General features: G+C 45.0%; 2 protein-coding genes across 2 annotated transcripts in view; both read left to right on the top strand.

The window, feature by feature from the left end:
• NECTIN3 (nectin cell adhesion molecule 3) overlaps window positions 1-12,922 on the top strand; it is a 156,116-nt gene extending 143,194 nt beyond the window's left edge. The window contains exons 6-8 of the mRNA XM_068269332.1: window positions 6,003-6,138; window positions 9,414-9,504; window positions 12,709-12,922. Of these exons, the coding sequence (XP_068125433.1) occupies window positions 6,003-6,138; window positions 9,414-9,504; window positions 12,709-12,870 (389 nt within the window). The 3' untranslated portion in view covers window positions 12,871-12,922. The remainder of the gene's footprint in view (window positions 1-6,002; window positions 6,139-9,413; window positions 9,505-12,708) is intronic.
• Window positions 12,923-25,332: 12,410 nt separating this feature from the next.
• On the top strand, window positions 25,333-27,042 carry LOC137545029 (piggyBac transposable element-derived protein 4-like). The gene has a single exon (XM_068266139.1). It carries the CDS (start codon window positions 25,333-25,335, stop codon window positions 27,040-27,042), a length of 1,710 nt encoding a protein of 569 aa, XP_068122240.1.
• Window positions 27,043-27,878: the final 836 nt, after the last annotated feature.

Genomic DNA, 27,878 nt, shown 5'->3' with positions numbered 1-27,878 from the left:
CCCTGTTGATCTAGAGGAAGGCGAAAAAACCCTTACAAGGCATGGTCCAATTAGCCCCAAGTACATGTACATACAGAAGTCTTCACAGCCTTTGCTCAATACTTTATTGATGCACCTTTGGCAGCAATTACAGCTTCAAGTCTTTTTGAATATGATACCACAAGTTTGGCACTTATCCTTTGCCAGTTTCGCCCAGTCCTCTTTGCAGTACTTCTCAAGCTCCATCAAGTTGGATAGGAAGCGTCAATGCACAGCCATTTTAAGATCTTTCCAGAGAGGTTCAGTTGGATTCAAGTCTGGGCTCTAGCTGTGTCAGGATCTCTCCTGTAGCATGTTCTGTCGCTTGCAGTGGAGCTGCAACTGAGCAGTTCTGATTTGTCTGCTTGCATTCAGTTGCGCATTCCCAGTGAGTCTCATTGTCCTTTGCAATCACTCTGCAGTTCAGAGCAGTTCAGTATGCTGTCAGGATTCCTCCCATGGTTTGCTGATTTGAACTGCAGCCAGAAAGCCCTGGATTTCCTGCATGCATGTTGTTGCATAGTAGTGCATGCATTTGTTATGATAGTCTTTCAGCTAGCAAATGGTAATAAAGTCAGCTTAAGATTGAGTGATTATCATTCAGCTGTGTGGGAATTTGCATACCTGCATCCATTGGCTGATGCCGGCATAAAAGTCTGCCTCCCATTTCAGACCAATCTTGCTCCCTTGTTCATTACTCCTGTGTCCATCTGTGGAGCCTCTTCCATTATCCAGCTACTTAGCCTTGTTGCGCTGGGTGGTCAAAGTATGCCCCCCCCAGCATTACAAGCTGGGTCGCTCAAGAACATTCACAGAGTTGTCCTGAAGCCACTCTTTTGATATCATTACTGTGTGCGTAGGGTCGTTGTCCTGCTGAAAGATGAACAGACGCCCCAGTCTCAGTTCAAGAGTGCAATGGATCAGTTTTTCATGCTAGATGTCTCTGTACATTGCTGCAGTCATCTTTCCCTTTATCCTGACTAGTCTCCCAGTTCCTGCTGCTGAAAAAACATCCCCACAGCATGATGCTGCCACCACCATGCTCCACTGTACCGATGGTTCTGGCCTTGTGGTGAGAGGTGCCTGATTTCATCCAAACATGACGCCTGGCATTCACACCAAAGAGTTAAATCTTTGCCTCATAAGACCAGAGATTTTTTTTTCTCATGGTCTGAGTGTCCTTTAGGTGCCTTTTGGCAACCTCCAGGTGGGCAGCCATGTGCCTTTTACTAAGGAGTGGCTTCTGTCTGGTCACTCTACCATACAGGCCTGTTGCTCTCGAGATCGTTGTCCTTCTGGAAAGTTCTCTGCTTTCCACTGAGGACTCCTGGAGCTCTGACAGAGCGACCATCAGGTTCTTGGTCACCTCCCTGACTAAGGCCATTCTCCCCTGATTGCTCACTTTAGATATTTGGCTAGCTGTAGGAAAGGTCCTGGTGGTTTTGAACTTCTTCCACTTATGCATGATGAAGTCCACTGTGCTCATTGGGACCTTCAAAGCAGCAGACATTTCTCTGTAACCTTCCCCAGATTTTTGCTTTGAGGCAATTCTGTCTCTGAGGTCTACAGACCATGCCTTTGACTTCATGCTAGGTTTGTACTCTGACATGAATTGTCAATTGTGGAGCCTTTTATATAGACAGGTATGTGCCTAATCAAATCCTGTCCAATCAACTGAATTTACCACAGGTTGACTCCAATTAAGCTGTATAAACATTTAAAGTATGATCAGGAGAAACCGGATGCACCTTAGCTCAATTTTGAGTTTCATGGCAAAGGCTTTTTTATTTTTAATACATTTTCCAAAACCTCAAACTTTTATTATTATAATCTAATCGGATTAAAATCTGTGCCGCCTAGTGCATGCCTAATTAATTGACTGTGACCTATTTTGGGCTGAAATTAGTTCGGTCACACAAAATGCAAAATGTATGGTTGACTTGCTAGATCGGGTGTATGACGGTAATGGCGAGCAATATCGGGACAAGCAAAGAAACCCCCGATGCGGTCTCCCCTAATGGGCAATGTGCCCCCCCCCCCCCCCCGTGCCAGGTGCACTATACATTACGTGTCCGCTGCTGGCTCGAGGCGCCGTCCTACATACACACACCCCACATGTACGCCGGCAAACACGTGGGGTGCATGTATGGACAGAGCCAGCAGCGGACTCGGACAGGTAATGTATAGTGCACCGATAACTCAAATAAAACTTTAAGGAGCACAGTGAGTGAATTAAGCACTAGTAATGTCATGTGTATCTGTTGCTGGTGTCCTTTCTAGGCAGATTTCCCCTCCGTTCTTTGCAAGGCATATGACAGGACGGTGGAGCAAATCTAAATAATAGGAGGGGATTTACCCATTTTTGACAGTTGTTACTGGAACATGTGCATTTTTTACAGATGTATCTCTAATTCCTGCATGGCAGCTATAACATTTTGGAATTCATCTTTTTGTGTAGATGCCAACTATGGCACTATCATAAAATGATTAGAAATGTCCCAAGCAGGGTCACAGATTGTATTGTCAAATGTTCAGCAAATGTTCTACTACGTTGCACTACCAAGAATAGAGGGAAAACCTTTGGCATTTAGTCTTTTTTTAAATGTTTTAATGTACCGTATTTTTCGGACCATAAGACGCACTTTTTCTCCCCCAAAAGTGGGGGGGGGGGAAACTCAGTGCGTCTTATGGTCCGAATGTGCAAAATATGCTCCCCCTCGCAGTGTCCCCAAGTGCAGAGCACAGTGAAAGCGTCACCTCTTCATGCAGCGGGAGTTCTCAGGCTGGTGCAGGTTGAGTGACTACAGGTTTTAGACCCGAAGAGTGCCCTGCTGATGTGCCCAGGAGGAGTTTGCCCGTATGCCCAGAAGAAGTATGGTATATGCCGATGTGGATGCCCGTATGTCAGGAGGCGGATGCCCAGCGGATGGTCCGATGTGCGCGAGTTTCCGGCTACCTGGAGAGAGGCAATGTCCCAGTGAGTAGGCAGGAGGCTTAGATCAGCATTCTGTCCCCAGCCGGTGCAGTGTAGGACGATCGGACACCGCACCGGCACGCTCTGATCGCTGTCATTTCCCGGTCCTCCTGGTCTGCGTGGCCGCGCTTCCAGCAACACCCCCCTCCTGGATTGGCTGCCGGTCTGAAGTGTTTTCTCATTGGCTGAGACGGGACTTCTAATCCCGCCCGCGGAGGTATTACGGCCAATAGAAATGGACTCCATTTCTATTGGCCGCGATATCTCCGCGGGCGGGATAAAGAAGTCCCGTCTCAGGACCAGGAAATGACAGCGATCAGAGCGTGCCGGTGCGGTGTCCGATCGTCCTACACTGCACCGGCTGGGGACAGAATGCTGATCTAAGCCTCCTGCCTACTCACTGGGACATTGCCTCTCTCCAGGTAGCCGGAAACTCGCGCACATCGGACCATCCGCTGGGCATCCGCCTCCTGGCACATTGGCATAGGACTGGGCATACAAGACTCTTTCTAGTCAGATGAACATACCATACTTCTCCTGGGTATATTGGCAAACTTCTCCTGGGCACATGGACATACCATAATCCCCCTGGGTATATGGACATTCTCCAGGCATATGGGCATCCTTCTGGGCACATGGACCTACTCCTGGCATATGGCTATCCTTAAGGGCACATGGACATACTCCTTATGAGCATATGGGCATAGTCCTGACATATGGGCATCCTTCTGGGCACATGGAGATACTCCTCCTGGGCATATTCCTGGCGTATGGGTATGCTCCTCATGGGATACCCCTCCGAACATCCACTGGGCACTCTACAAGTGGGTCATGACTCAGCCTGCAGTTTCTCTGATCCCCAGCTCCGAGAAGCAGATGGAGGACTACCGCTGGGGGCTGGCTGGAGAGGTGATAAAGGCCTGCACTTGCAGTGTTTAATGTATGCATCAGTTAGTGTATGCAGGGATTAGTGTAGACAATGGGAGCAGCAGTGTAGCTGGGCAGTGTAGTTTAGATAGAGACAGCTTAGGGGGAGAAGCTCCATAAGACCCCCTGCACAATGGATGTACCAGATATAGTATATCTTTTTTCCCCTGATTTTTGTCCTCTAAAACTAGGTGCGTCTTATGGTCCGGAGCGTCTTATGGTCCGAAAAATACGGTACATTATTAACCACATGCTAATTAGATGGGTAGTTTAGATGTAATTTTGAAGAAAAAACACATACTGGTAAATCCAGGCACATTGCCTCAAGTTAGGACATTTAAATAAGTTATTAAGGAGGTGCTAAAGGGGGTGTGGCCAGCAAAATGGAAAAGACCGTTAACCCTTTGCCCAATCGCCTGCAAATGTTCATACAAATGCATTCACAGAGATCAATCATCCAGGACCCACAGCTAAGTTAAAAGTTGGGGTCTTAGTACAAAATAATAAATTATCTTGCATAGCCGCCTACACCTCACAGTGGTAGGCCAGTATTCATACGTGTCCTAACTCTGGCCCCGAGTTATTTGAGTTAGCGGTAGGGATCAGAGCCAGATCATCCACAGGGCAAACCTAGGCAGGTGTCTAGGGCCTGAAGGGAGACTAGGGGCCTAGTTGACACTAGCACATAGAGAAATCACTGTGCACCTGTCTCTTTAAATGCTTTTATTTAGTCCTTCAGCCAGAAATCGAACAGCATTGACATTGAAGAAAAAGTAACGTCAAACCTGAATTGCAGATGGTGTAGAGGTGTGCAGGGGGAAGGTGACCAGGGGAAGAACGGACGGCACTACAGCCGTTTCACGCCAGACCGGCGCTTGCTTACGTGACACTAGCCACCACCAATTCCTACAAAAAAAAAGCCAGGTGGACACCTAGGGTACACCTGGTGGACACCTGGGATAGAAGTGGTTCCTGGATGATTGATTTCTATGAATGTTTTGTATGAACCTTTGGATGTGAGTGTGCAAAGGGTTAACTGTCTTTGCCAGTTTGTAATTTTGCTAGGTTCTGTCTTAAAATGGATTCTCACTTGTAATGAAATGTATCACATCAGAGGCACGTAATTAAAAGACACAAGTGCTGGAAAACTTACAGCATGAAGACGTGGACAGTTACGCCGTATGTTGTTGAGATGCATTTACCATTAACTTATTAACACTAACTGGCTTGTAGCTGAGGCAGAAGTGGTTAATGAATGCTGTGATTTTGCAGGTATCTCTCGGGCAATGGAGGATAGTAGTGTGGGCTGTCACGTGAGGAAGGAAAGGGTGAATCCTGCTAAAGTACATTCACAAATATTCATTTAGTGCTTTTTTTTATATATGTTGGTGGCAATCTACCAACAATAGGGAAAAATCCAAACTCACTTAAACATGGCAGGGAACATGCATACTCCATACAGTTAGTGTCTTCCAGGGATGCTAGCTACAAAGTTACTTAACAGGTAGGTGCTGCAATAAATGTACAGTATTTACAGATTTAGGTTACGTCTCCACTGTAGCGTGACATTTTCGCCTGCAAAAAAAACGTATAAGATTTTTCTGCTTGGTGAAAATTCACATGTAAATTTTTATGCGGATTTTCGTACGACAAAATTTGCACTAGTTAAATATAACTTAATCTGCCTAGTAACAGCTAGTCATGACTGCTGACAACTTCCTGTAACCATGGATCTAATGTGAATTTTCGCGCAAAGAACGTCGATTTAAAGCATTGTACGCGAATCGTGCACGATGTCCAAAAAAATGATGCAGGACGTCAGATTTTTTCACGGGCACGAAAATTCGCATTGTATGGAAACCGCCCCATTCACTACCATTAGTTGCCAAATCAATGTGAATTTTCTGAGAGAAAAATCTGACACAAAACTCACAAGTGGAAACCAGGCCTTAGAAAAAATACTACAGGTAAAGATTGTGAAAACCAAAGAATTGGTTACAATGACAAATAGTCATAGCAATGAAACTGTAAGATGACACTTAGAAAAATTTACTTTAGTAACATTTAGCATGTCAATTTACAGATCACCCCTTACAGGATATGACCTCATTCGCTGTGGCTGGAGCAATAATTGTAGCAGCCCTAGTGCTTTTTCTGTTGACGATTTTCTTGATAGTACTGCTGAATCCACAAAGGCAAGCCTCATATTTCAATACAGTGTAAGTATCTTTAATGCTGCTATATAATGCAATGGACATTAATGACTTGTTTGTGGTTCTCATCCATAGCTACATAAACTCTGGATGGAGGTGATTCAGAGCATACATGTTGTGGCTATCTCACTGACTGCATACAATGTAACTGCGCATTACTTCATTCTATAATCTATTGGCCACTAAAGCGCATCGCCGACTTCTACAAAGAAAAAATCCCTTTCAAACCATTTCCATTATTTTCAGGTATAACAAGCTACTCTAGCATACGTGTGATTGTGGTGTCGTCTCCCTAATCACTCCATTGGTCCTCTCGTAAAGCTTCAGTGCAAAAGCTCATTTGTATTACTGCCAGCTGTTAAGCATCCATTAATGGTACGATTTTTCCTTCAGATTCGATCTTTTGACACGATTTATACGATCAAAACTCATCGGAAGGCAATTAACGATTTTTCCCATTACTGGAACGTTTTAAGAAGGCTTTTACATTCCTATTCAATCGTAAAATCCACCTTTTAGATCAATATCTTTTCCTATCGACCAAAGAATCATTTCACAACGATCTGCACCACACACAGCACAGTTTTCTATAGAATTTGATCATAAAAATGCATTGAAAGATCAAATCTGAAGGAAAAATTGTACCGGTAATGGGCACTTTTACTGAGATGGAATTGATTACTCCCAACTGCCACTACCTTATCCAGCCCCAAGTCGCTAAGACCTGACTGACCAGTCCCCGCATACTAAACAAGTGTGTCAATTTAACAATATTCAATGGCTTGCTTTGCAATGGCATTTGATATATAGTTGTTGTATTTTTTGTACTGAAGTGCAGTTTTATAGTGGCCTCAATTCAATAAGGGTAAAACCATTTTGGTCGGTAAAATACAGCACTCAGTATTTTACACTTTTTCCCAAAATTAACTAAAGATTTCCCGCATAAGGCAGAATTTCGGTAATTTACCAAACAACCATGCCTCCATTCACTACGCCCTGCTCAGTAAGTGTCACTTACCAGCGTGGAGCAGGTCAGAAGGGAGCTGTGTGTACAAGTCAGGGATTTTCCATCCAGTGCATCTCTGACATCCCTTTAGATGTGCTGCAGCCACCAGGGGGAGCTCTTCTGCATGCCAGAATACAGATTTTCACATCTAAAGGGATGCAGAAAAGGCTCAAAAAATGTCACCTTCCTCTGTCTGTGAGCGTGAAGACCCACCCAATACCCTGTTGCATCAAATCAGCGTGAGAAGCAGGGTTGTGTGGTTCTCCCTAAAGGCTGTCTTTCTAAGTTACCGCACAGAGAGAACTTGGAAAAAGTGAGTCATTGGCTGATAAGAGCTGGAGTAAAATATCAAACACTTTTTACCAATTTACCGAATGCATAAATCTTTGTGAATTGCAATTTCTTGACATTTCCTGAGGCATTTACCGCACAAGTCGGTAATTTACCTCACTAGTCAGTAATTCTAATGTTCTGTGCGGTAATAGGTTTAGTGAATTGGAATTTGGGAAGGTTAAATCAGCTGTTCTCAGCATTACCGTATGTATGCGTACATGCTTTGTGAATTGAGGCCATTGTAAAGAAAGAGCCGACTAAAACCCCAGAGTAGCATGCCCATCCCACCTACAAACAGCAAGTATAAGCAGAAACCCTCACTTTTAGGCGGCCACAGTAAATCAATGAAGGAGCAGGCATGCACACCCAGTATATGGTTTTATTTCCATAATCCGAATGTGGAACAGCCTGATCATTTATAGATTGTGTAGACTTCATTGTGCATTGACAAATAAGATCTGTGCACCCTTGTAATAATTGTTACTAGGGCTGAGCTCTCGGATTCCGAATTTTGAGTTTGGCATCGGAATTTGGCGGTTCCGAGTACACACTCGAAACTCGAAAATTCGGCAGATCCAAGTATCGAATTCAGTTTTCCATTGAAGTCAATAGTGCCAAATTCCATGGTTAATTGTGAAGCATGTATGTTAAGCAGATGAGTGGGAACATGGAATCATAGGAAAAATGTTTTTTAAACTGTGTAAAATGACACAGCTGCAGTACAGGTTACTGCATTCCGAGTTCTGTATACATATTGTATACATTTAATGAAAACATGCATCTGTATAGCAGAGGCTGGGAACACGAAAATTTTGCCTTTGAAACTAAAAATTTCGGCAAACAGTGATGCAATTAAAATGGCCGCTGGGAAATCCCCAATCACTGGAGGCCACACTAGAGTAGTGAAACCAGCCATCTTTCACATAGATAGTGGGTCCAGGTGACCAGAGCAGGAGGTGCCCTGGTCCCCTGGATCCACCCATTCATGTGAAATCCCCATTAGCGGAAGCACAGTGGGCGGCATTGAAGGCGGAGAGTTGTGGCGACTGACGCTGTGTGTGTTCATAGAATTTAAGGGGCATACAAACTCTTATTAAAAAACAAAACTGTGTGAAGAGGTAAATGTGTTTAGTTTTATTTTCTCTGACAGTCTAATCAGTTTCTGTAGCACTGAGCCTTTCAGACTGACAACATATATATATATTTTTAATCTCTGAATGCAGGAGATAATGCTTAAGACAATGCTATAAAGTTCTGCAGTAGATAATACACTCAAGGTAGTCATACACACTACAATTTTCCAGGTAGATTTGACCAATCAGAATCTGCTTGAAATCTATGCTCCAACACCCCGGCCTGATCGTAATCTTAATTTTTGGGTGAAAATGATCAAAATTATCGATCAGACCAGACGGAAAATTTTGATTCATGCAAATGAGGCGGAAGTGGTGGTAAATCAATGGCCCATAGGGTTGTACTGCATCGAACAGTGCAATGCCGTGGTTTAATTGATTTTCAATAGATTTCAAGATAAATCCCTGGAAAATTTGTGTGCAGTGTTTGGAAGGAATAGATCCGAATCTGAGCAGAGAAGAGAGAGCTATCTTTTTGCCACATCAGGCCATTGTCTTTGTAGACTTCGTAGACCTACTACATAGTTTGAGGTGGTCAGTCGGGGCCGCCCCTGCACAAAATCTACATAGAAGCAGAACACTAGCCTGCACTACCACTGTTTGCTATGTTGGGAAGTGCTCAGATTTTTTAGAAAACCTCAGAGATTTTGGCTTTAAAAATTATAAGCTTTTTATAATAATAATATTAATCCTCATATTTGTTAACTATTTGCAGTCATCTTGTTGTCAGAATCAGGGGAACATAAACTGCATGTTTGTCCTATGATGACTATTGGAAAAAGTAACATTTTATTCCCTATTCCCCATAGAATAGACAAGCCACAGCCACCTACACATAAACCTTGTCCTGCATTTGAAGATCATTCAGTTTCTGTTCTTGGTAGAGAACATCTTTACAAGGTAAGCTACAAATCCTGTTGCCATGGGAATAGCATGGTTTAAAATATTATTGCTTGAGGTTGTCAACCTAACATTAGAATTGTAGACGACAACATAAGCGTTATGATACACATTATGATACATGGTTTGTCTAGTGTTTTATATAATAAGTCTATATAATAAAAGCCAAAGAGATGAAACATTTCTAAAAACTATATTACACCTTTATAATAGTAACTGAATATGACATACAGTAGACATATGGATAAATGGCTGCAGGAAGTGCTTTGCAATTATATTCCAGCTTGTGCATGGTAAGTGTAACAAGAAAATTGGGTTTTTGTGCCCCTCCCCCCCCCTCCCCCCCACGATGCACTATTTGTGTAAGGTATTCTCAGAAGGATATTGGCCTATGGATTTGTGCAGTTAAAAAAAATTTTCATTAGAGATGTTGCATATATCCAAATAGCTTCACGTGAGTTTGAACCAAGGTCCCCTGAAATGTTAATCTGTATGTTTGCCTTGCCTTTTTTAGCTCTTCAAATGCTAGTTTTTAGCTTCAGCGAGTACACTTAGTGTTTTTCATTATTATGCACTGCCACTTTACTTTATCTCCGGATACCCTGGGATATCTGACTACTTAGGAGGAGAAGACTTGTGGGATGTCCTCCTTGGCGTGAAATCCTGGTGTGATTTCGGAATAAATTATGCGCATATGACTTTATAATCTGGATCACTATTATCTATGGTAAGAGTTGACCTTTGCTAGTGGTGACGGGACAGGAACACTGTGGTATGAAATCACGGTCAGCTGTCAATCGCAGCCCAGCCTGGTATGCCTCAGTGCATATCCTTTGAGATGTGTGAACAGGATGTGAATGGAACCGCATTCTGCAGGTGTAGCATACAGATGTATCTCACATCAGAAGCAATATTCCAGATGTGGGGCAGCATGCTAGTAAACAGGAAAGAGGAAGTTACTTTTCAGGGGAGATGAAATTGGTACATCCATAAAGTGAGTGGTAGGGACACCAAAGAAATGTTGTCAAGAGAGGATCCTAGAAAAAGGCTGGTGTCATCTATGGCATTGTATCAGGCGGACTTGTCTGTCTGTGATCTGTAACTGGCCATGTAATGCACTGGAATCACTTTCTGTCAAGCACTGAAAAATGGGAGCAATTAGTGCATACAGAGAAGAATGGCATCCCTGGCATCCTCATAGATGTGTACTCTTCTTCACTGTGTAATGAATGGGTCATTGCACAGTAATGAAGACTACACATCTATGAGGATGCCAGGATGCTGGAAATGTAATTTCCAGAGTTTTCAGTAAGCCCTGAACCAATGACACAGAAAACTGAGTGCTCTGGGTCGCTCTGAATACCAAACAGTAACAATGGACATGATTCCGTACAAGCTGAATATGGAAATACAAAGGTAATGTTTTAATATCTTTATATTAGTAAATGCTTTGTGTAGCTTTGTGTAGCATTGATATGTTAGCCTGTTAGTCCCAAGTTAGTTAATGGTTACAGTATATGTAAGTAATATTCACACTTTATCTTCTATAATAAAACCCCTGTGTCCCTGCATCCTCATCTGTGCTCCTGTGTCCGTGCTTTTTTACTAGCATGCACGGCATGCGGGCGGCCGTTGGGACTGGAGGAGGACCGGTCCATGGAGGGGGGCAGGCATGCGTAGGCGTGTGCGTGCGTGTGCATGCGCATGTGTGCTGACCTGCGGAGGTGACGGGCGGGAGGGGGTGTTAGAGGAGAGCCCTAGTGCCCGTTATTGTAACAGGCCTTAGATCTAGTATTTATGATACAAGTTTTCTGGTTCCACACTGTACATATAATGATCTTATACCCCACATACTCAGTACAATACAGAAAAAAGTTGTGTGCAGTGGGACAAAAGGAGAAAAAAAATGCTGAAAGCACACCAAAGTCCATAATTTCCCAATTAAAGGAATCAATTTTGGTTGTTAGGGTTAATAACCTAAGTGCTAAAACTCCCAGTTGACCTTCAACCCATATTTGATGGTGAGAAGCAATTTTGACAGCAGGAGGAAGAAGCAAGGAGTTAGGAGAAGCATTCAGTAGATATGTACTTGTTTACCAACTCAGGAATCATATTAGAGCAATAGTGTGATCTGTGAATCTACACTAACTCTTATGAAAACCAGCACAAGGAACATGATAATATAATATTATAGGGTTCCTAGAAAAATCCACATTGGGATTAGTACCAAATTTAATTGTTTATCTCATCATGTTAAATATCCTTTCAGGTTCAATTTAAAATGGAAAATATTTGGAAGAAGTGGAGCTCTGGCCAGCTGCATAACAATCGCTCCTGCAATTCCGGTGGGGCCTGGAGAGGCAATCCGGTGGGGAAGGGGGAACACTGCCCGCCCATGTACATAAATTAACATGCAGGGGGGTGGGCCTGGAAACGTTAACATTTATTTTCAACTAATTATTTGCCGTCTGACTCTGGCTGTGTGGCTGTGCTGGGTACAAGACTCGAGTAGAGCGGGCACTTGGACACGGGTCCAGTCCAGACTTGGGGGCAGTCAGTGTTCCTTGTGCACTGCCTCCTCAATTATGTGATCCTGTCTTCTTGAGGAAGGAGGAATAAAGCGGGGCCACTATTGTGACTCAAAGGCCTCCTGTCTGTGCCTGACCTGAGGCGCTGCTGTAAAGGAGACAGATGCAGAGGGCTCAGAGTGCCCACAGAGGGATGGTGCTTCCTGGTACCCATCCTGGATCATCTTGCATCTGTAAGTTCTTTTTGTAGCCTGCCTACTTGTGCCTGAAGGGTGTTGGGGTGGATGCGGGGTTTGGCTGAGAGACAATGGAGGGGGGGATCCAAAGATTTGCAGGCCCAGTGACTTCTAGTTATGCCCCTGACTGTAGCAATTGTAACTGTGCTTAAGTTGTGGGTGTAATGCTGCATTAGTATAACTGCAGGATATTACATTTACAGAGTATTAAAGTCGCAAAGCTATTCTTACCTATTCTGGCACCAAGAACCACAAACTGCTCATCCCTGAGCACTCAGCAGTTTTCTGTCTGTGTTCCAGCTCTACATGAAGCAGATTGAGAACTGGATCTCTGTCTGTCATCCACTACAGCGGAGAAATGACTTCATAAAATACACATCTGTGACTAGACATCAAAGCTTTCTGATTTGAGTAATTATTATTTGTATTTACTTTCCTAGGTAAAACACCACATGGATGCAAACTATGATAGGAAAGTGCAGAGCACAGAACACGTCTCTCACAATCTCCGTTCCTCGTGTAGTGCAACACACTATAGGAATGAGCTTTATGAAGAACTTGAACCAAGACAGGTTCACTTTACTAGAAAACACTACGTCTGAAATTCTCCAAGGAGTCATTTTAGTCATTATTATTTACGTTTGTCTTCTTAGAATAAGGTTTGTTATTTACACTGATTGTTTGTTTTTGTTTTTTTTTTACATTGAATAAACTGATTCTCTATGGCTGTCTGACTATGTTTCATCCTTTTTTCTACTTTGACTATAATAAATTAAAAAATATGCAGTCTCTCATTACATTTCTGCATTGAGCAACTGCCTAGACAGCAACTTCAATGCCACATAAGTACTGTAGTTGTTTTTGTTTAGTTTTTTTAATCCATACATAAGGGTGTAACTATAGGGAAACAGGTCAGAGCTGTTACATAGTTACATAGTTATTTTGGTTGAAAAAAGACATACGTCCATCGAGTTCAACCAGTATAAAGTACAACACCAGCCTGCTCCCTCACATATCCCTGTTGATCGAGAGGAAGGCGAAAAAAAACCCTTACAAGGCATGGTCCAATTAGCCCCTAATGGGAAAAATTCCTTCCCGACTCCAGATGGCAATCAGATAAAATCCCTGGATCAACATCATTAGGCATTACCTAGTAATTGTAGCCATGGATGTCTTTCAACACAAGGAAAGCATCTAAGCCCCCTTTAAATGCAGGTATAGAGTTTGCCATAACGACTTCCTGTGGCAATTCATTCCACATCTTAATCACTCTTACTGTAAAGAACCCTTTCCTAAATAAATGGCTAAAACGTTTTTCCTCCATGCGCAGATCATGTCCTCTAGTCCTTTGAGAAGGCCTAGGGACAAAAAGCTCATCCACCAAGCTATTATATTGCCCTCTGATGTATTTATACATGTTAATTAGATCCCCTCTAAGGCGTCTTTTCTCTAGACTAAATAAACCCAGTTTATCTAACCTTTCTTGGTAAGTGAGACCTTCCATCCCACGTATCAATTTTGTTGCTAGTCTCTGCACCTGCTCTAAAACTGCAATATCTTTCCTGTAATGTGGTGCCCAGAACTGAATTCCATATTCCAGATGTTGCCTTACTAGAGAGTTTAACAGGGGCAATATTATGCTAGCATCTCGAGTTTTTATTTCCCTCTTAATGCATCCCAAAATTTTGTTAGCTTTAGCTGCAGCTGCTTGGCATTGAGTACGATTATTTAACTTGTTGTCGATGAGTACTCCTAAGTCCTTCTCCAAGTTTGATGTCCCCAACTGTATCCCATTTATTTTGTATGGTGCTAGACCATTAGTACGTCCAAAATGCATGACTTTACATTTTTCAACATTGAATTTCATCTGACATGTATGTGCCCATATAGCCATCCTATCCAGATCCTGTTGCAATATGACACTATCTTCCTGAGAATTGATGATTCTGCACAATTTTGTATCATCTGCAAAAATAGCAACATTGCTCACTACTGCATCTACTAGGTCATTAATAAATACATTGAAGAGCACTGGACCCAGAACAGACCCCTGTGGTACCCCACTGCTAACAGTCTCCCATTTTGAGTACGATCCATTGACCACAAATCTTTGTTTTCTGTCCATTAGCCAGTTCCCTATCCATGCACACAGACTCTTCCCCAGTCCTTGCATCCTCAACATTTGCACCAGACTTTTGTGGGGAACAGTGTCAAAGGCCTTTGCAAAGTCCAAGTATATCACATCTACAGCATTCCCAATATCCATATTAGCATTCACTACCTCATAAAAGCTGAGCATATTAGTCAAACAGGACCTGTCTTTAGTAAACCCATGTTGATGCTGAGAAATAAGATTATTTTCTACTATGAAGTCATGTATAGTATCTCTTAGTAACCCCTCAAATGGTTTGCATACAACTGATGTTAAGCTTACATGTCTATAATTTCCTGGATCTGATTTTTTTGCTGTGGAGGGCCCAACTACCTACCTACCCTCCTTCCAATTCAGGAGTCCATCGCCTGCATCAGGAGTTGTTGTGGCCTCATTTGGTATGGGTGGGGAGATTATGGTGGCCAAATTTGTGATGTGACCCCTAGAAAGTAGACCCCCCCCCCCCCCCAGCTGAGAAAGGTGTGTGAACAGTTGGACGGGGCCCCATAAAAAAATTGCCTGAGGTCCCATGATCTCTAGCTATGCCACTGTCCATACATTTTGTGTCTATTTTTTGTTGTTTCCCACTCAGCTTAAATGTGTTGCCCAACTTAAGCTCAGTAAGCTCAGCTAATAGTTAGGAAAAAGATTGGGGGGAAAAAAGCAAATAATTATGCTAAGTAATATTTTCAATGCCATTTAGGGCTGATTCACACTGCAAGAGCTTTTTAACCACTTGATGACTCACCCTTTACCCCCCCCCCCCCCCCCCCCCCAAGGACCAGCGCTGTTTTTAGTGATCTGTGCTGGGTGGGCTCTGCAGCCCCCAGCACAGATCAGGGTGCAGGCAGAGCGACCAGATCGCCCCCCTTTTCTCCCCCCTATGGGGATGATGTGCAGGGGGGTCTGATCGCTCCTGCCTGCCTGAGGTTTGCGGGGGGGGGGGCACCTCAAAGCCCCCCTCCGCAGCGAAATTCCCCCCCTTCCTCTCCTACCTGTCACCCCCTGGTGATCCGGGCTGCACAGGACGCTATCCGTCCTGTGCAGCCAGTGACAGGACGTCCCCTGTCACATGGCGGCGATCCCCGGCCGCTGATTGGTCGGGGATCACCGATCTGCCTTACGGCGCTGCTGCGCAGCAGAGGCAGTGCGAAAGCCGGCGACTTCATCTATTACATTGCCGCCGGCTATATTTAATTAAATTAAGCAAGTTGTAATACATTTGGCCGCAGCGAGACGGCCGTAAAATACATTGTGCTTAGTGTAATCATTGCATTTCTAACATTGGCCGCTGCGCTGCGGCCACTTCGCACATTGGCCGGCCAGAACGTCAAGTGGCCACACTTCGGGTTCTGGCCGTAACATATATAAGGATGAGGTTCTATGGTTTATAATTTGTGTAAAATAATTATGCCAGCATTTTGCTCAGTCTCTGGCCGATATACAGTATAATGATCTTTTAAATTGAAAACTGGTGGTGAAATAAGTTTTGAATTTAACCACTTGAGGACCCACCCTTTACCCCCCCTTAAGGACCAGCGCTAGTTTGATTGATCTGTGCTGGGTGGGCTCTGCAGCCCCCAGCACAGATCAGGGTGCAGGCAGGGAGATCAGATTGCCCCCCTTTTTTTCCCCCCTATGGGGATGATGTGCTGGGGGGGTCTGATCTCTGCTGCCTGCGAGTGGCTGGCGGGGGGGGCACCTCAAAGCCCCCCTCCGCGGCGAAATGCTCCCCCTCCCTCTCCTACCTGGCCCCCTTTGGTAAGCCGGGCTGCACAGGACGCTATCCGTCCTGTGCAGCCAGTGACAGGCTGTCTCCTGTCACATGGCGGCGATCCCCGGCCGCTGATTGGCCGGGGATCGCCGATCTGCCTTACGGCGCTGCTGCGCAGCAGCGCCGTACAAATGTAAACAAAGCGGATTATTTCCGCTTGTGTTTACATCTAGCCTGCGAGCCGCCATCGGCGGCCCGCAGGCTATTCACGGAGCCCCCCGCCGTGATTTGACAGGAAGCAGCCGCTCGTACGAGCGGCTGCTTCCTGATTAATTAGGCTGCAGCTGGCGATGCAGTACTGCGTCGCTGGTCCTGCAGCTGCCACTTTGCCGACGCACGTTATGAGTGTGCGGTCGGCAAGTGGTTAACAAGTAAATAAGTCAGTGAGATAGTTGGACTACTATATGGTGAGCCAGAAGAAAATGTTGCATTATGTGCTGATAATTCTCTCCTCTATTTTGGCAACACAAAATCTTCACTGACTGAAGCCACTACTGTAATAACTAATTTTAGCACATTTTCTATGTTAACAGGGAATTGGGATAACTTATGTTTGTTCCCCATAGACAGTTCTCAGCCCTCACAAGATATATTTGCTCTCAACTTACATGCTATGACAACCCTTGAGTATCTAAGAATAACTCTATCTTCAGATATTATTCATTCAGTTCCAAAAACAGGACATTGGTCCTTTGCTAGCTAACTGTAGACCGAAGATTTATGCATTGTCAATGGCAGTTTAAACATACTTAAAAGGGCACTATGGCAAAAAAATGTAAAATTTAAAATATGTGCAAACATAGACAAATAAGAAGTATGTTTTTTCCAGAGTAAAATTAACCATACATTACTTTTCTCCTATGTTGCTGTCACTTATGGCTGTGGTACACGGTTTGTTTTTTAGGTGATAAGATGGTTCGATAGATAATTTCCGACATGTCCGCTCTCTTTTTCGATCCTTTCGCCGCTCGATTTCTGATAGAAGTGAATGGAAAAAGATAAGAAAAACGAGCGGAAGATAAGAGAATCGACTGCAGAATCAAGCAGCAAAAACGATCGAGAGGAGAATCGAGCGCCAGAAACGAACCGTGTATTCCAAGCATTACAGTAGGTAGTAGAAATCTGACAGAAGCGACAGGTTTTGGACTAGTCCATCCCTTCATAGGGGATTCTCAGCAAGGCTTATATTCTTCATAAAGTTATTCCCTAAAAAGCATTTAACCACTTGCTGACCGCGCACTCATAACGCGCGTCGGCAAAGTGGCAGCTGCAGGACCAGCAACGTAGTTCTGCGTCGCCGGCTGCAGGCTAAGTAATCAGGAAGCAGCCGCTCGCGCGAGCGGCTGCTTCCTGTCAATTCACGACGTGGGGCTCCGTGAATAGCCTGCGGGCCGCCGATCGCGGCTCGCAGGCTAAGTGTAAACACAAGCGGAAATAATCCGCTTTGTTTACATTCATACAACGCTGCTAACAGTAGCAGCGTTGTACCAGATCAGCGATCCCCGGCCAATCAGCGGCCGGGGATCGCTGTCACATGACAGGCAGGAGCCTGTTAGAGGCTGCACAGGACAGATCCGTTCCTGTGCAGCCTCGGATCTCCGGGGAAGGGAGGGAGGAGAGGGAGGGGGGGAATTTCGCCGCGGAGGGGGGCTTTGAGGTGCCCCCCCCCCCCGCAACACCCAGGCAGGCAGGAGCGATCAGACCCCCCAGCACATCATCCCCCTAGTGGGGAAAAAAGGGGGGCGATCTGGTCGCTCTGCCTGGTGTTTGATCTGTGCTGGGGGCTGCACAGCCCACCCAGCACAGATCAGCTAAAACAGCGCTGGTCCTTAACCACTTGAGGACCCACCCTTTACCCCCCCTTAAGGACCAGCGTTGAATTCTGTGATCTGTGCTGGGTGGGCTCTACAGCCCCCAGCACAGATCAAACACCAGGCAGAGAGATCAGATCACCCCCCTTTTTTCCCCACTAGGGGGATGATGTGCTGGGGGGGTCCGATCTCTCCTGCCTGCGTGTGGCTGGCGGGGGCACCTCAAAGCCCCCCTCCGCGGCGAAATTCCGCTTCCCCCTCTCCTACCTGGCCCCCTGGTGATCGGGGCTGCACAGGACGCTATCCGTCCTGTGCAGCCTGTGACAGGACGTCCCCTGTCACACGGCGGCGATCCCCGGCCGCTGATTGGCCGGGGATCGCCGATCTGCCTTACGGCGCTGCTGCGCAGCAGCGCCGTACAATGTAAACAAAGCGGATTATTTCCGCTTGTGTTTACATTTAGCCTGCGAGCCGCGATCGGCGGCCTGCAGGCTATTCACGGAGCCCCCCGCCATGAATTGACAGTAAGCAGCCGCTCGCGCGAGCGGCTGCTTCCTGATTAACTAGCCTGCAGCCGGCGACGCAGAACTGCGTCGCTGGTCCTGCAGCTGCCACTTTGCCAACGCGCGGTATGAGTGCGCGGTCGGCAAGTGGTTAAGGGGGGGTAAAGGCTGGGTCATCAAGTGGTTAAACAATGATACTAGCCAGCTTCCCTGCTCCCTACACAGTTTTTTGGCAGTTGGACAGAGCACTACTAAGTGCTTCTGAAAATAAATAAAACCCTGAGAATCCCCCATGAAGAGATGGACTAGTCCAAAACCTGTCGCTTCTGTCAGATTTCTACTACCTACTGTAAGTGACAGCAACATAGGAGAAAATTAATTAATGGCTCATTTTACTCTGGAAAAAAATGTACTTCTTATTTGTTTATGTTTGCACATATTTTACATTTTACAATTTTTCACCATAGTGACCCTTTAATCAACATTATTCCAATGTCACAAATTCTATACATTAACCACAATTCCACTATCTTGACCCTAATTAAAGTCCTTGGACACTATGTTTTTAGATCTGATTTAAAAGAAGGGAAGGGCCAAAATCAAATTGCAATATTTACAGTTTTCTTAGGATGAAGGGTTAGCAGTCCTGAATGCTTGGATTTATTTTCTAGCTGGCCAATTACAGCATGTGATGTCCTAAAATCCCATGTTGCTTATTCAGCACTGGAATCTGGGCATGTTAAGGCTATATCTCCCAGACTTCCCACCATTGATGTTATGCAGAACGTTTAGGAGAAATTAGACACCTTCAACACCAGAGCTCTTATTCAATTCACCTTTTCTCCTAAGTTTTCTTCTAGGAGATAATTTTTCACTTTCTGTTTAAAATAACTGAAGCACTTGAAAAAGTACCAAAGAGTGGGTGAAAAAGTACTGTCAAAATTATTCTAACTTTTGTCTTACTTGCTGTTGGCTTAAAAGGCATTTTATTGATAAGGTGTGAAAATATCCCTTAGGAGAAAACTTATGAGAAAAAGTTAATTGACCATGGCCCCAGGTGTCAAATGATATACTCTGGTAGCACTGTTGCCTACCAGAACTCACTAAACTGGACATCCTCAAGAGATGGTCAGACAAGGGAGTAGATAAACAGAGTAGATAGTCTGATACAGGGCAAAACTATGAGAGGAGTTTACTATTCATATATGCAACTGAAGCATGTTATTAATGTGCAACAGAGGAATGCCCTTCTAAGACTAGATCCCACTCCTGTTGATAATCTGTTACACTCCTCTACAACCAAAAAAGTTAGCATTTCATCTTGCTATGCCGTACTACTAAACCCTTTCCTGAGGAGTCTATACTGAAATGTAGAGAGGCATTGATGAGGGATTGGTGTCCCCTGTCTGGAGGAAACAGGCTAGAAATCCTACAACTAGTTTGTCTGGTTACTTTAAATGCAATGCAAAAGTTAACCCAACTGAACACAATTCTTAGAGCATATCTCACACTCAAGTGATTACATAACATTGGTCTGAAAGACACTAAATCACATACCAGATGCAAATCGAATCATGGAAACGTGATGTCCTTGCTGTGGAACTCATTAAGCTACACAGGTACTAGCACAAAATCCAAAACTACTCCAAATACAGTTTTTAATATATATTTAATGAAGTGGACAGATGTCATTACTCAGTTTTGAAGGTTGGGTATAGCAGGTCAACTAGAAAAGCTTGAGTATGTTCATAGGGTTACTCCGCAGGAATTGAAAAAAAAAAATAGGTAGCATTGGTTGGATACACTTGATTTGTCAGTAATCTGTTAATACGAGATATACTATTTGGTTCTTTGCACTCATTGAGCTTGATTCACAAAGCGGTGCTAACCTAGTTAGCACGCCTAAAGACATTTGGGCGTGATAAGCATTGCACTAAGTAGGTTAGTACCGCTTTGAGGGAAAAACTCACGCGCACCGGACTGTCGCACAGGGTTTAATGGCGTTGCGCACGTAAAACTTTACGCACAAAACTTTGTGCGCGAGTTTATTTTAGCACGCCTAAACTGAGTTTAGGCGTGATAATGGGCTTTTCACCAGCGTGCTAACAGTTAGCACGGCTTTGTGAATCAAGCCCATTGTTTATGAAGGTCCATCTTATCAGTCTCTTATGTAGTCAAAGATGTAACCTAAGGCCCCGTTCACACTGCGCGCGTTTCCAGCCGCGTTTTGGAAACGTGTGCGGGAGGCCGACACGCACGACCTCATACAGTGCACTGTCTGATGTTCACAGTGCATGCGTTCCGGACCTGTGCGGTCCGGGAACGCATGCTGCACGCATTTTTTGCAAAAACGCGTGGCTGTCCCATTCACTTTTCAGTGATGGGATCAGCCACGCAACGCACACAAACGCGGATGGCGTGCGTTCGCATGCGTTGCTTTCCGCACGCATGGCCGTCCGCGTTTGTAATGTGAACGGGGCCTAATACATTTTAGAAAGATGGCAGCATCTGTATAACTCTAATTTCAGGTTCCCGTCAAAGAAGAATTCAGCCAAACTTCTTGGAACACAGTCACAGTACTAAACTGGTTAGAGCCTGATGGAAAATGACAGACAATGGGCCAGAAATAGAGATTTTGCCATGGAAGAGGCGCACTCCAGGAGAGAAGGCGTTCCTCTGACAAGTGACTGTTCCTGATGAGCAGAGTGTTCATGCAAATTTCCACTGACCCAGGAAAAGAAAATAAGCCCATTAAAGCTAGTAAGTGGTAACCAGTTACAAGCAGCTGTTTGGTTAAGAGAGACTTTGATAAATTAAATTCCCTTCTTAAGTCACTGGAGATTTGCATGTTAGAAAAAAAATCTTTGCTCATCTCCAGTACCGACATTTAAATAAATTCAAGAGTTCACTTACTAATTCACTGAGCAAATCGCCCATTTGAGATGCTATCGCCTAAGATTTGAGATGCTACTTTTCACAGTGTCAGCCCCTTTGCATCAAAGTGTTGGACTAAATTCAGCACTTTGATCGCCGCTGGCCCATTGTTCCACCACTGCACCATGTAATGTACTATGGCGCATTAGGGCTCCCCACCAGGGGCTCACCAGCCTATGTAGATCAAAGTGTCAGACTAAGTCCGACAGTTTCATCCCCTCCGGTACCACATCATTACACAGACGTGCATGCAATGGGATGGGGCTACAGCATGCTAGTTGGTGAAACCCCACCCCCATTGGGGAGCCTCTTAGCTCTAGTTTGAGGAAGTAGAGACCATTCTGGCTCCTCCTGCGGCAGCACCCACCAATCACCTTTGTCGTTGTCCCCTCTCCTCGCATGGCCTGTGCTTGGGGGGATGTGGGAGATTAATAGTACAGGAAAAGTAACACTGGCAGAAGGAGAAGGCACTTTACCACAATGTTCTCTAGTGACAAAAATACCCCGTTATACCAATGAACACACTGAATATGCCATTAAAAATCTTTTAAATGTGTTTTCATGTTCTGTGAACATGGATCCGGTAGATAGGCAGTTAGAAGAATAGTGCAAATGTTAAAAATAGGTAACAAAGCCTTCTGTCCAGTGCAGTTAATTAATCGTTACATTTAAGATAATTTCTTTTGAACAACAGACTTCCCCTTTGGGAGGAGTTGCAAACAGTTTCTGAAATGTTTTCCCCTCTCAGATAAAGCTCCCGATCCACACAGGTGATGAAGATGACACTGGGTGGTTGTTTTTAACATTTTAAAATTGCTTCTTTTTTATAGTATTAATTTATAGATTATAGTCAGTCTTTCCTCTCCTTGATTTACTTTCTGAAATGTATCACTGGTCAGAACCTTTAGTTCTGACAGGTGATTTGTACGGAATGTTGGTTACTGAGAGTTCTATGCACAGAGCGAGATATCACTGTATCACTAGTGGAGACATCTTTAGTTCTGTTAGGTGATCTGTACGGAATGTTGGTTACTGAGAGTTCTATGCACAGAGGGAGATTTCTTGAGTGGCAATTGGAAAAAGCCATTATTTCCCACAATGCAATGAGGTTCACAGATAGAAAACAGTCAGGGCCATGGTCAAGACATCACACTACGGGAGGGGTTTCACCACAATATCAGCCACACAGACATCCCTGATAATCTATTTGAGAAAAGGTAACGATTGGGGTGGTGGTGAAGGGGGTATCAGCTACTGATTGGGAAGAAGTTAAATCCTAGGTAGAGATGGCCCGAACCTCCGATTTTCGGTTTGCGAACCCCGTTCGAGAACTTTCAGGGAAGGTTCGGTTCGCACGAACTTTCGCGAACTGCAATAGACTTCAATGGGGAGGCAAACTTAAAAATTTAAAAAAAATTCTGCTGGCTAGAAAATTGATAGAAAAGATGTTTCAAGGGGTCTAATACCTGAGGAAGACATGGTTGAGTGAAATACACATCAAAAGTCCCAGAAAAAAATCTGGATTTGACACAAAGCAGTGTTTTAAGGTCAGAAATCTCATTGAATGTTCAATTGCAGGCCTACACTGCTTTACAACATCAGGCAGTGTATTCCCCCCCCCCCGGGTCTTGTCTTCCAGGGAATTGTAGCATTTCAAAAGCCAGCTTACATACCTTGGCCGGGAATTGAACCCAGGTCTGAGTGCTTGGTAGGTAGCTCTCTTCACCACTATACCACCACCAACACTACATGCTGAAGCCAGCCTAGCATGTACCATTATGATATATCCAAGAGAAAAATGAGCTTGCTTAAGGTTTTGTAGTATGTCAAAAGCCAACTAACATTAGTCAGGAATAGAACCCAGGCCTACTGCTCTGTAGGCTGCTATCCTAACCATTATACCACCAACACAACACACTTCAATGCTACATGCTGAAGCCAGCCTAGCATGTACCATTGTAATATACCCTAGAGAAAAATGATCTGTCTCTCTCTCTCTCTCTCTCTCTCTCTCTCTCTCGTGAATTTTCAGCTTAAAACCACCAACGGATACCGGCAGATTTTCACAGGCAATTTCGGAATTCCGCAGGATTGAAAAAGCAATTCCGTTCCGACCAAATGTAATGACCAATTTCCACCCAATATTGCGGAAAATACAATTCTGCGGAAATCGGTGACCATCCCTACTAGAGAGAGAGAGATGAATCTACATGGCTATCTGGGCTTCTCTTCGGACAACTGTTGAACACAAAAGGCAAGGCCATGCCTGGGTGGGCTTGAACCCCCAACCTTTCAGTTAACAGCCAAACACGCTTACCAATTGTGCCACAGAGACTGTGTACCGCAAAGACTGTGCACGCAGTTGCTGTTGAATGATTTTATGGGGATGTATGTGTGTCTTTTGGAGGAAGGAAGTAAGTCTGCTCCAAGAAGTTTCAGCATGTAGTGTTGGTGGTATAATGGTGTGGATAGCAGCCTACAGAGCGGTAGGCCTGGGTTCTATTCCTGGCCAATGTGAGTTAGCTTTTGACATACTACAAATCCTTAAGCAAGCTAATTTTTCTCTTGGATATATCATAATGGTACATGCTAGGCTGGCTTCAGCATGTAGCATTGTAGTGTGTTGTGTTGGTGGTATAATGGTTAGGATAGCAGCCTGCAGAGCGGTAGGCCTGGGTTCTATTCCTGGCCAATGTGAGTTAGCTTTTGACATACTACAAATCCTTAAGCAAGCTCATTTTTCTCTTGGATATATCATAATGGTACATGCTAGGCTGGCTTCAGCATGTAGCATTGTAGTGTGTTGTGTTGGTGGTATAATGGTTAGGATAGCAGCATACAGAGCGGTAGGCCTGGGTTCTATTCCTGGCCAATGTGAGTTAGCTTTTGACATACTTCAAATCCTTAACCTCCCTGGCGGTATTCACGAGCAGAGCTCGGGCTGGCTGACACATGTCAGGAGCGGTAAGCCCGAGCTCTGCTCGTGTCAGGAAAATCAATGGCTGCAGTGAATTCCTGGGTCCCGCGCGCGATCAGCGCTTGTCAGCGGGACCCAGGCTTCTTCCCCCCGGCCGCCGGAGTCCGCATTACCTTCAGATCTTCCGGGACCCGGCGGCCAATTAGCTGGGAGGATCGGCGGTGCGTCGTGACGTCGTGGGCGGCGAGAAGGGAGGGAGTTTGTAAAATAAAAAAAAAATGCCTGCAGCCAATCCCTGGGTCCCGGCGCGATCAGCGCTTGTCAGCGGGACCCAGGCTTCTTCCACCCGGCCGCCGGAGTCCCCCTTACCGCTCTGATCTTTGGGGACCCGGCGGCCAATAGACCATAATAGCCGATCAGCGGCAGAGTGACAGGGGCAGCGTAGGGTCACAGGGGAGGGAGGGGATGGAGGGAGGGGAAGGAAGGAGGGAGGGAGGGAGTATAAAAAAGTATAAAAAAAAAATTAAAATAAACTCATCTGATTGGGCGAAAACAGCATTGTATTGGATACAATAGGATTTTGTATCCAATGCAATGTTGCCTTTTGCTTCCTGGTTTGCTGAGAGGAGTTGTGGCTGTTGAGCTGGAGAGGAGCTGGCTGTGATCTCTGTGATCTGTGAGTGCTTATCTTGATTTCTGCCTACCTGTTACCGATTTTTGCCTGGACTTTGACTATTCTTTCTGCCTTCTGATTGGATTTGATTGATTACCCGTTGCTGATTTTGCCTGGACTTTGACTACTCTTTCTGCCTTCTGATTGGATTTGATTGATTACCCGTTGCCGATTTTGCCTGGACTTTGACTACTCTTTCTGCCTTCTGCCTGGATTTGATTGATTACCCGTTGACGATTTTTGCCTGGACTTGGACTACTCTTTGCCTGCTGCCTGCACCGACCTCTGCCTGGATTTACTATGGCATCATCCTCCAGAAGACGTCTCACCGTGGAAGCGCTGGCGGAGTTGGAGGACAGCGATCTGCAGTCACTGGCGGACTCCAGTGACAGCGACGCACCTGGGGATCTGTCATCCGACCCAGATAGTGACAGCGACAGTGACGCCATCACCAGCGACGTTAGTGATATCCGGGTTTGGTGCCCCATCGACCTTTCTCAGGCTCCGCCACCGCCCCCACGTTTCCCTTTTACTGGGGAGCCTGGCCTGAAGAAGGAGTGCGAGTGCAACCCCCTGGCATACCTGCAGCTTTTCTTCTCGGAGGCGGTTATTGAGAGGATAGTGGAGGAGACTAATCGCTATGCGACCCAACAATTGGCTACTCCTCAAGGACCCTTTTCCAGAAGCAGGACCTGGGAGCCGGTAACAGCAGCGGATATTTGGCTGTTTTTGGGCCTGATCATTCTGCAGGGAGTGGTGGGGAAGCCCCTGCAGAAATGGTACTGGAGCACGAATAAAATCATTGCAACCCCCTTCTTCGGTACAGTTATGTCCGAGTACCGTTTTTCCCTTATAATGAAGTTTCTCCACTTTTCTAACAATGAAACTTTTGAGGAGTCGACCCACCCTGCTCCAAAACTAAAAAAAATTTGGGAGGTCTACCAGATGGTGGTGGAAAATTTCAGGACCACGTATGTGCCACAGAGGGACATCAGCGTGGACGAGAGCCTGATGGCCTATAAGGGGAGGCTGAGCTGGCTCCAATATATTGCTTCCAAGCGGGCCCGCTTTGGGATCAAATCATACACGCTATGCGAGTCAAGTACCGGATACATCTGGAATACTATTTTGTATACGGGAAAAGGCACAAAATTTTGTCCCAGGTTTAGCGAGTTTGGAGTGGCGACATCGTCTGTATTGTCCCTTCTGGAGCCTTTGTTGGACAAAGGCTGCTGTCTCACCACAGATAATTTCTACACCTCCCCTGAACTGTCTGAGATTCTTATCAAGCATAAGACTGACACCTATGGCACTGTTAGGGCTAACAGGAGGGAGATGCCGTCGGCCTTTGCCAAGCAGAAGCTGAAGACTGGGGACATAGCTGCTTGGCAGAAAGGGAAGATGTTAGCCCTCCGGTGGCGGGACAAAAAAGACGTCTGTCTCCTCTCTACTGTTCACAACACCTCCACTGTCCCCACCAGAACGAGAGGAGGAAAGGATATTGTAAAACCGCAGGTCGTGATGGACTATAACCACACCATGGGTGGTGTGGACAAAGCTGACCAGGCGGTGACCTTTTATCCTGCTGTCAGGAAGCAGCAGAAAAAGTATTACAAGAAGATTTTCCGGCACCTACTAGAACAAAGCATTTGGAATGCATACATTCTGCACAAGCAGGGAAGTGACAGGCCAGTGACGCACGCTGATTTCATCTGGAAACTGTGCGAATGTATCTGTCTAAGGTACCAGACTGCCTCGGATGCCAGAGTTGGACGCCGTGCCTCTTATGTGGTAAATCCGGAGCGCCTCACTGGCCGACATTTTATGGAATACATTCCACCAACTCCCAAAAAAAATGCCCCAACTAGGACATGTCATGTGTGCTGCAGCAAAAGCGACGAGAAGGGGAAAAGAATCAGGAAAGAATCACGATTCTACTGTCCAGACTGTGATGTTGCCCTGTGTGCAATTCCTTGCTTTAAAATATACCACACACGGGAGGTGTATTAGGAGTATATATGTACATACTGCATAATTTGCTGCCTTATTTATACAGTTTTATTTCAGATTATTGATAAATTTATTTACTTCAACAATTTTGTGTTCCTGACTTTTATTTATATGCAGAATGTCTACCACACTTTTATTCTGATGTATTTTGGTGAGTTAAGACTTAAAAATCGGAGGCCTAAAATTCATGAAAAAAAATGTACCGCTTTTGACTCCTAATTCCTGACAGAAATGGACCGCCAGGGAGGTTAAGCATGTTTATTTTTCTCTTGGATATTTCATAATGGTACATGCTAGGCTGGCTTCAGCATGTAGCATTGTAGTGTGTTGTGTTTGGGGTATAATGGTGTGGATAGCAGCCTACAGAGCGGTACAATACAATACAATAACATTTCTATAGCGCTTTTCTCCCATAGGACTCAAAGCGCTTAGGCTCTCTCAGATTCAGTAATTAGTAGGATGAAGTATTCACACAACAAAAGTTATATTTCTGCAAATGCCAGACTGAACAGGTGGGTTTTCAGTCTGGATTTAAACACGTCCAGGGATGGGGCTGTCCTGATCTGTTGAGGTAAGGAGTTCCAAAACGTAGGGGCAGCATGACAGAAGGCTCTGGGACCAAAAGTTTCCAATTGGACTCTGGGTATGACTAGATTATTAGAACCTGTGGATCTGAGAATGCGGGGATTGCTACGCAGCTGTAACATGTCTTTCATGTATCCAGGGCCTAGATTATTCAGGGATTTAAATGTCAGTAGGCCGATCTTGAATAGGACCCTCCATTCTATAGGTAGCCAGTGAAGGGAATGCAGGACTGGCGTTATGTGGCAGTGACG

This window comes from Hyperolius riggenbachi, chromosome 2 (assembly GCF_040937935.1).
Source record: "Hyperolius riggenbachi isolate aHypRig1 chromosome 2, aHypRig1.pri, whole genome shotgun sequence".
Lineage (NCBI taxonomy): Eukaryota > Metazoa > Chordata > Amphibia > Anura > Hyperoliidae > Hyperolius > Hyperolius riggenbachi.
This window is presented reverse-complemented; position numbering and strand designations above follow the sequence as displayed.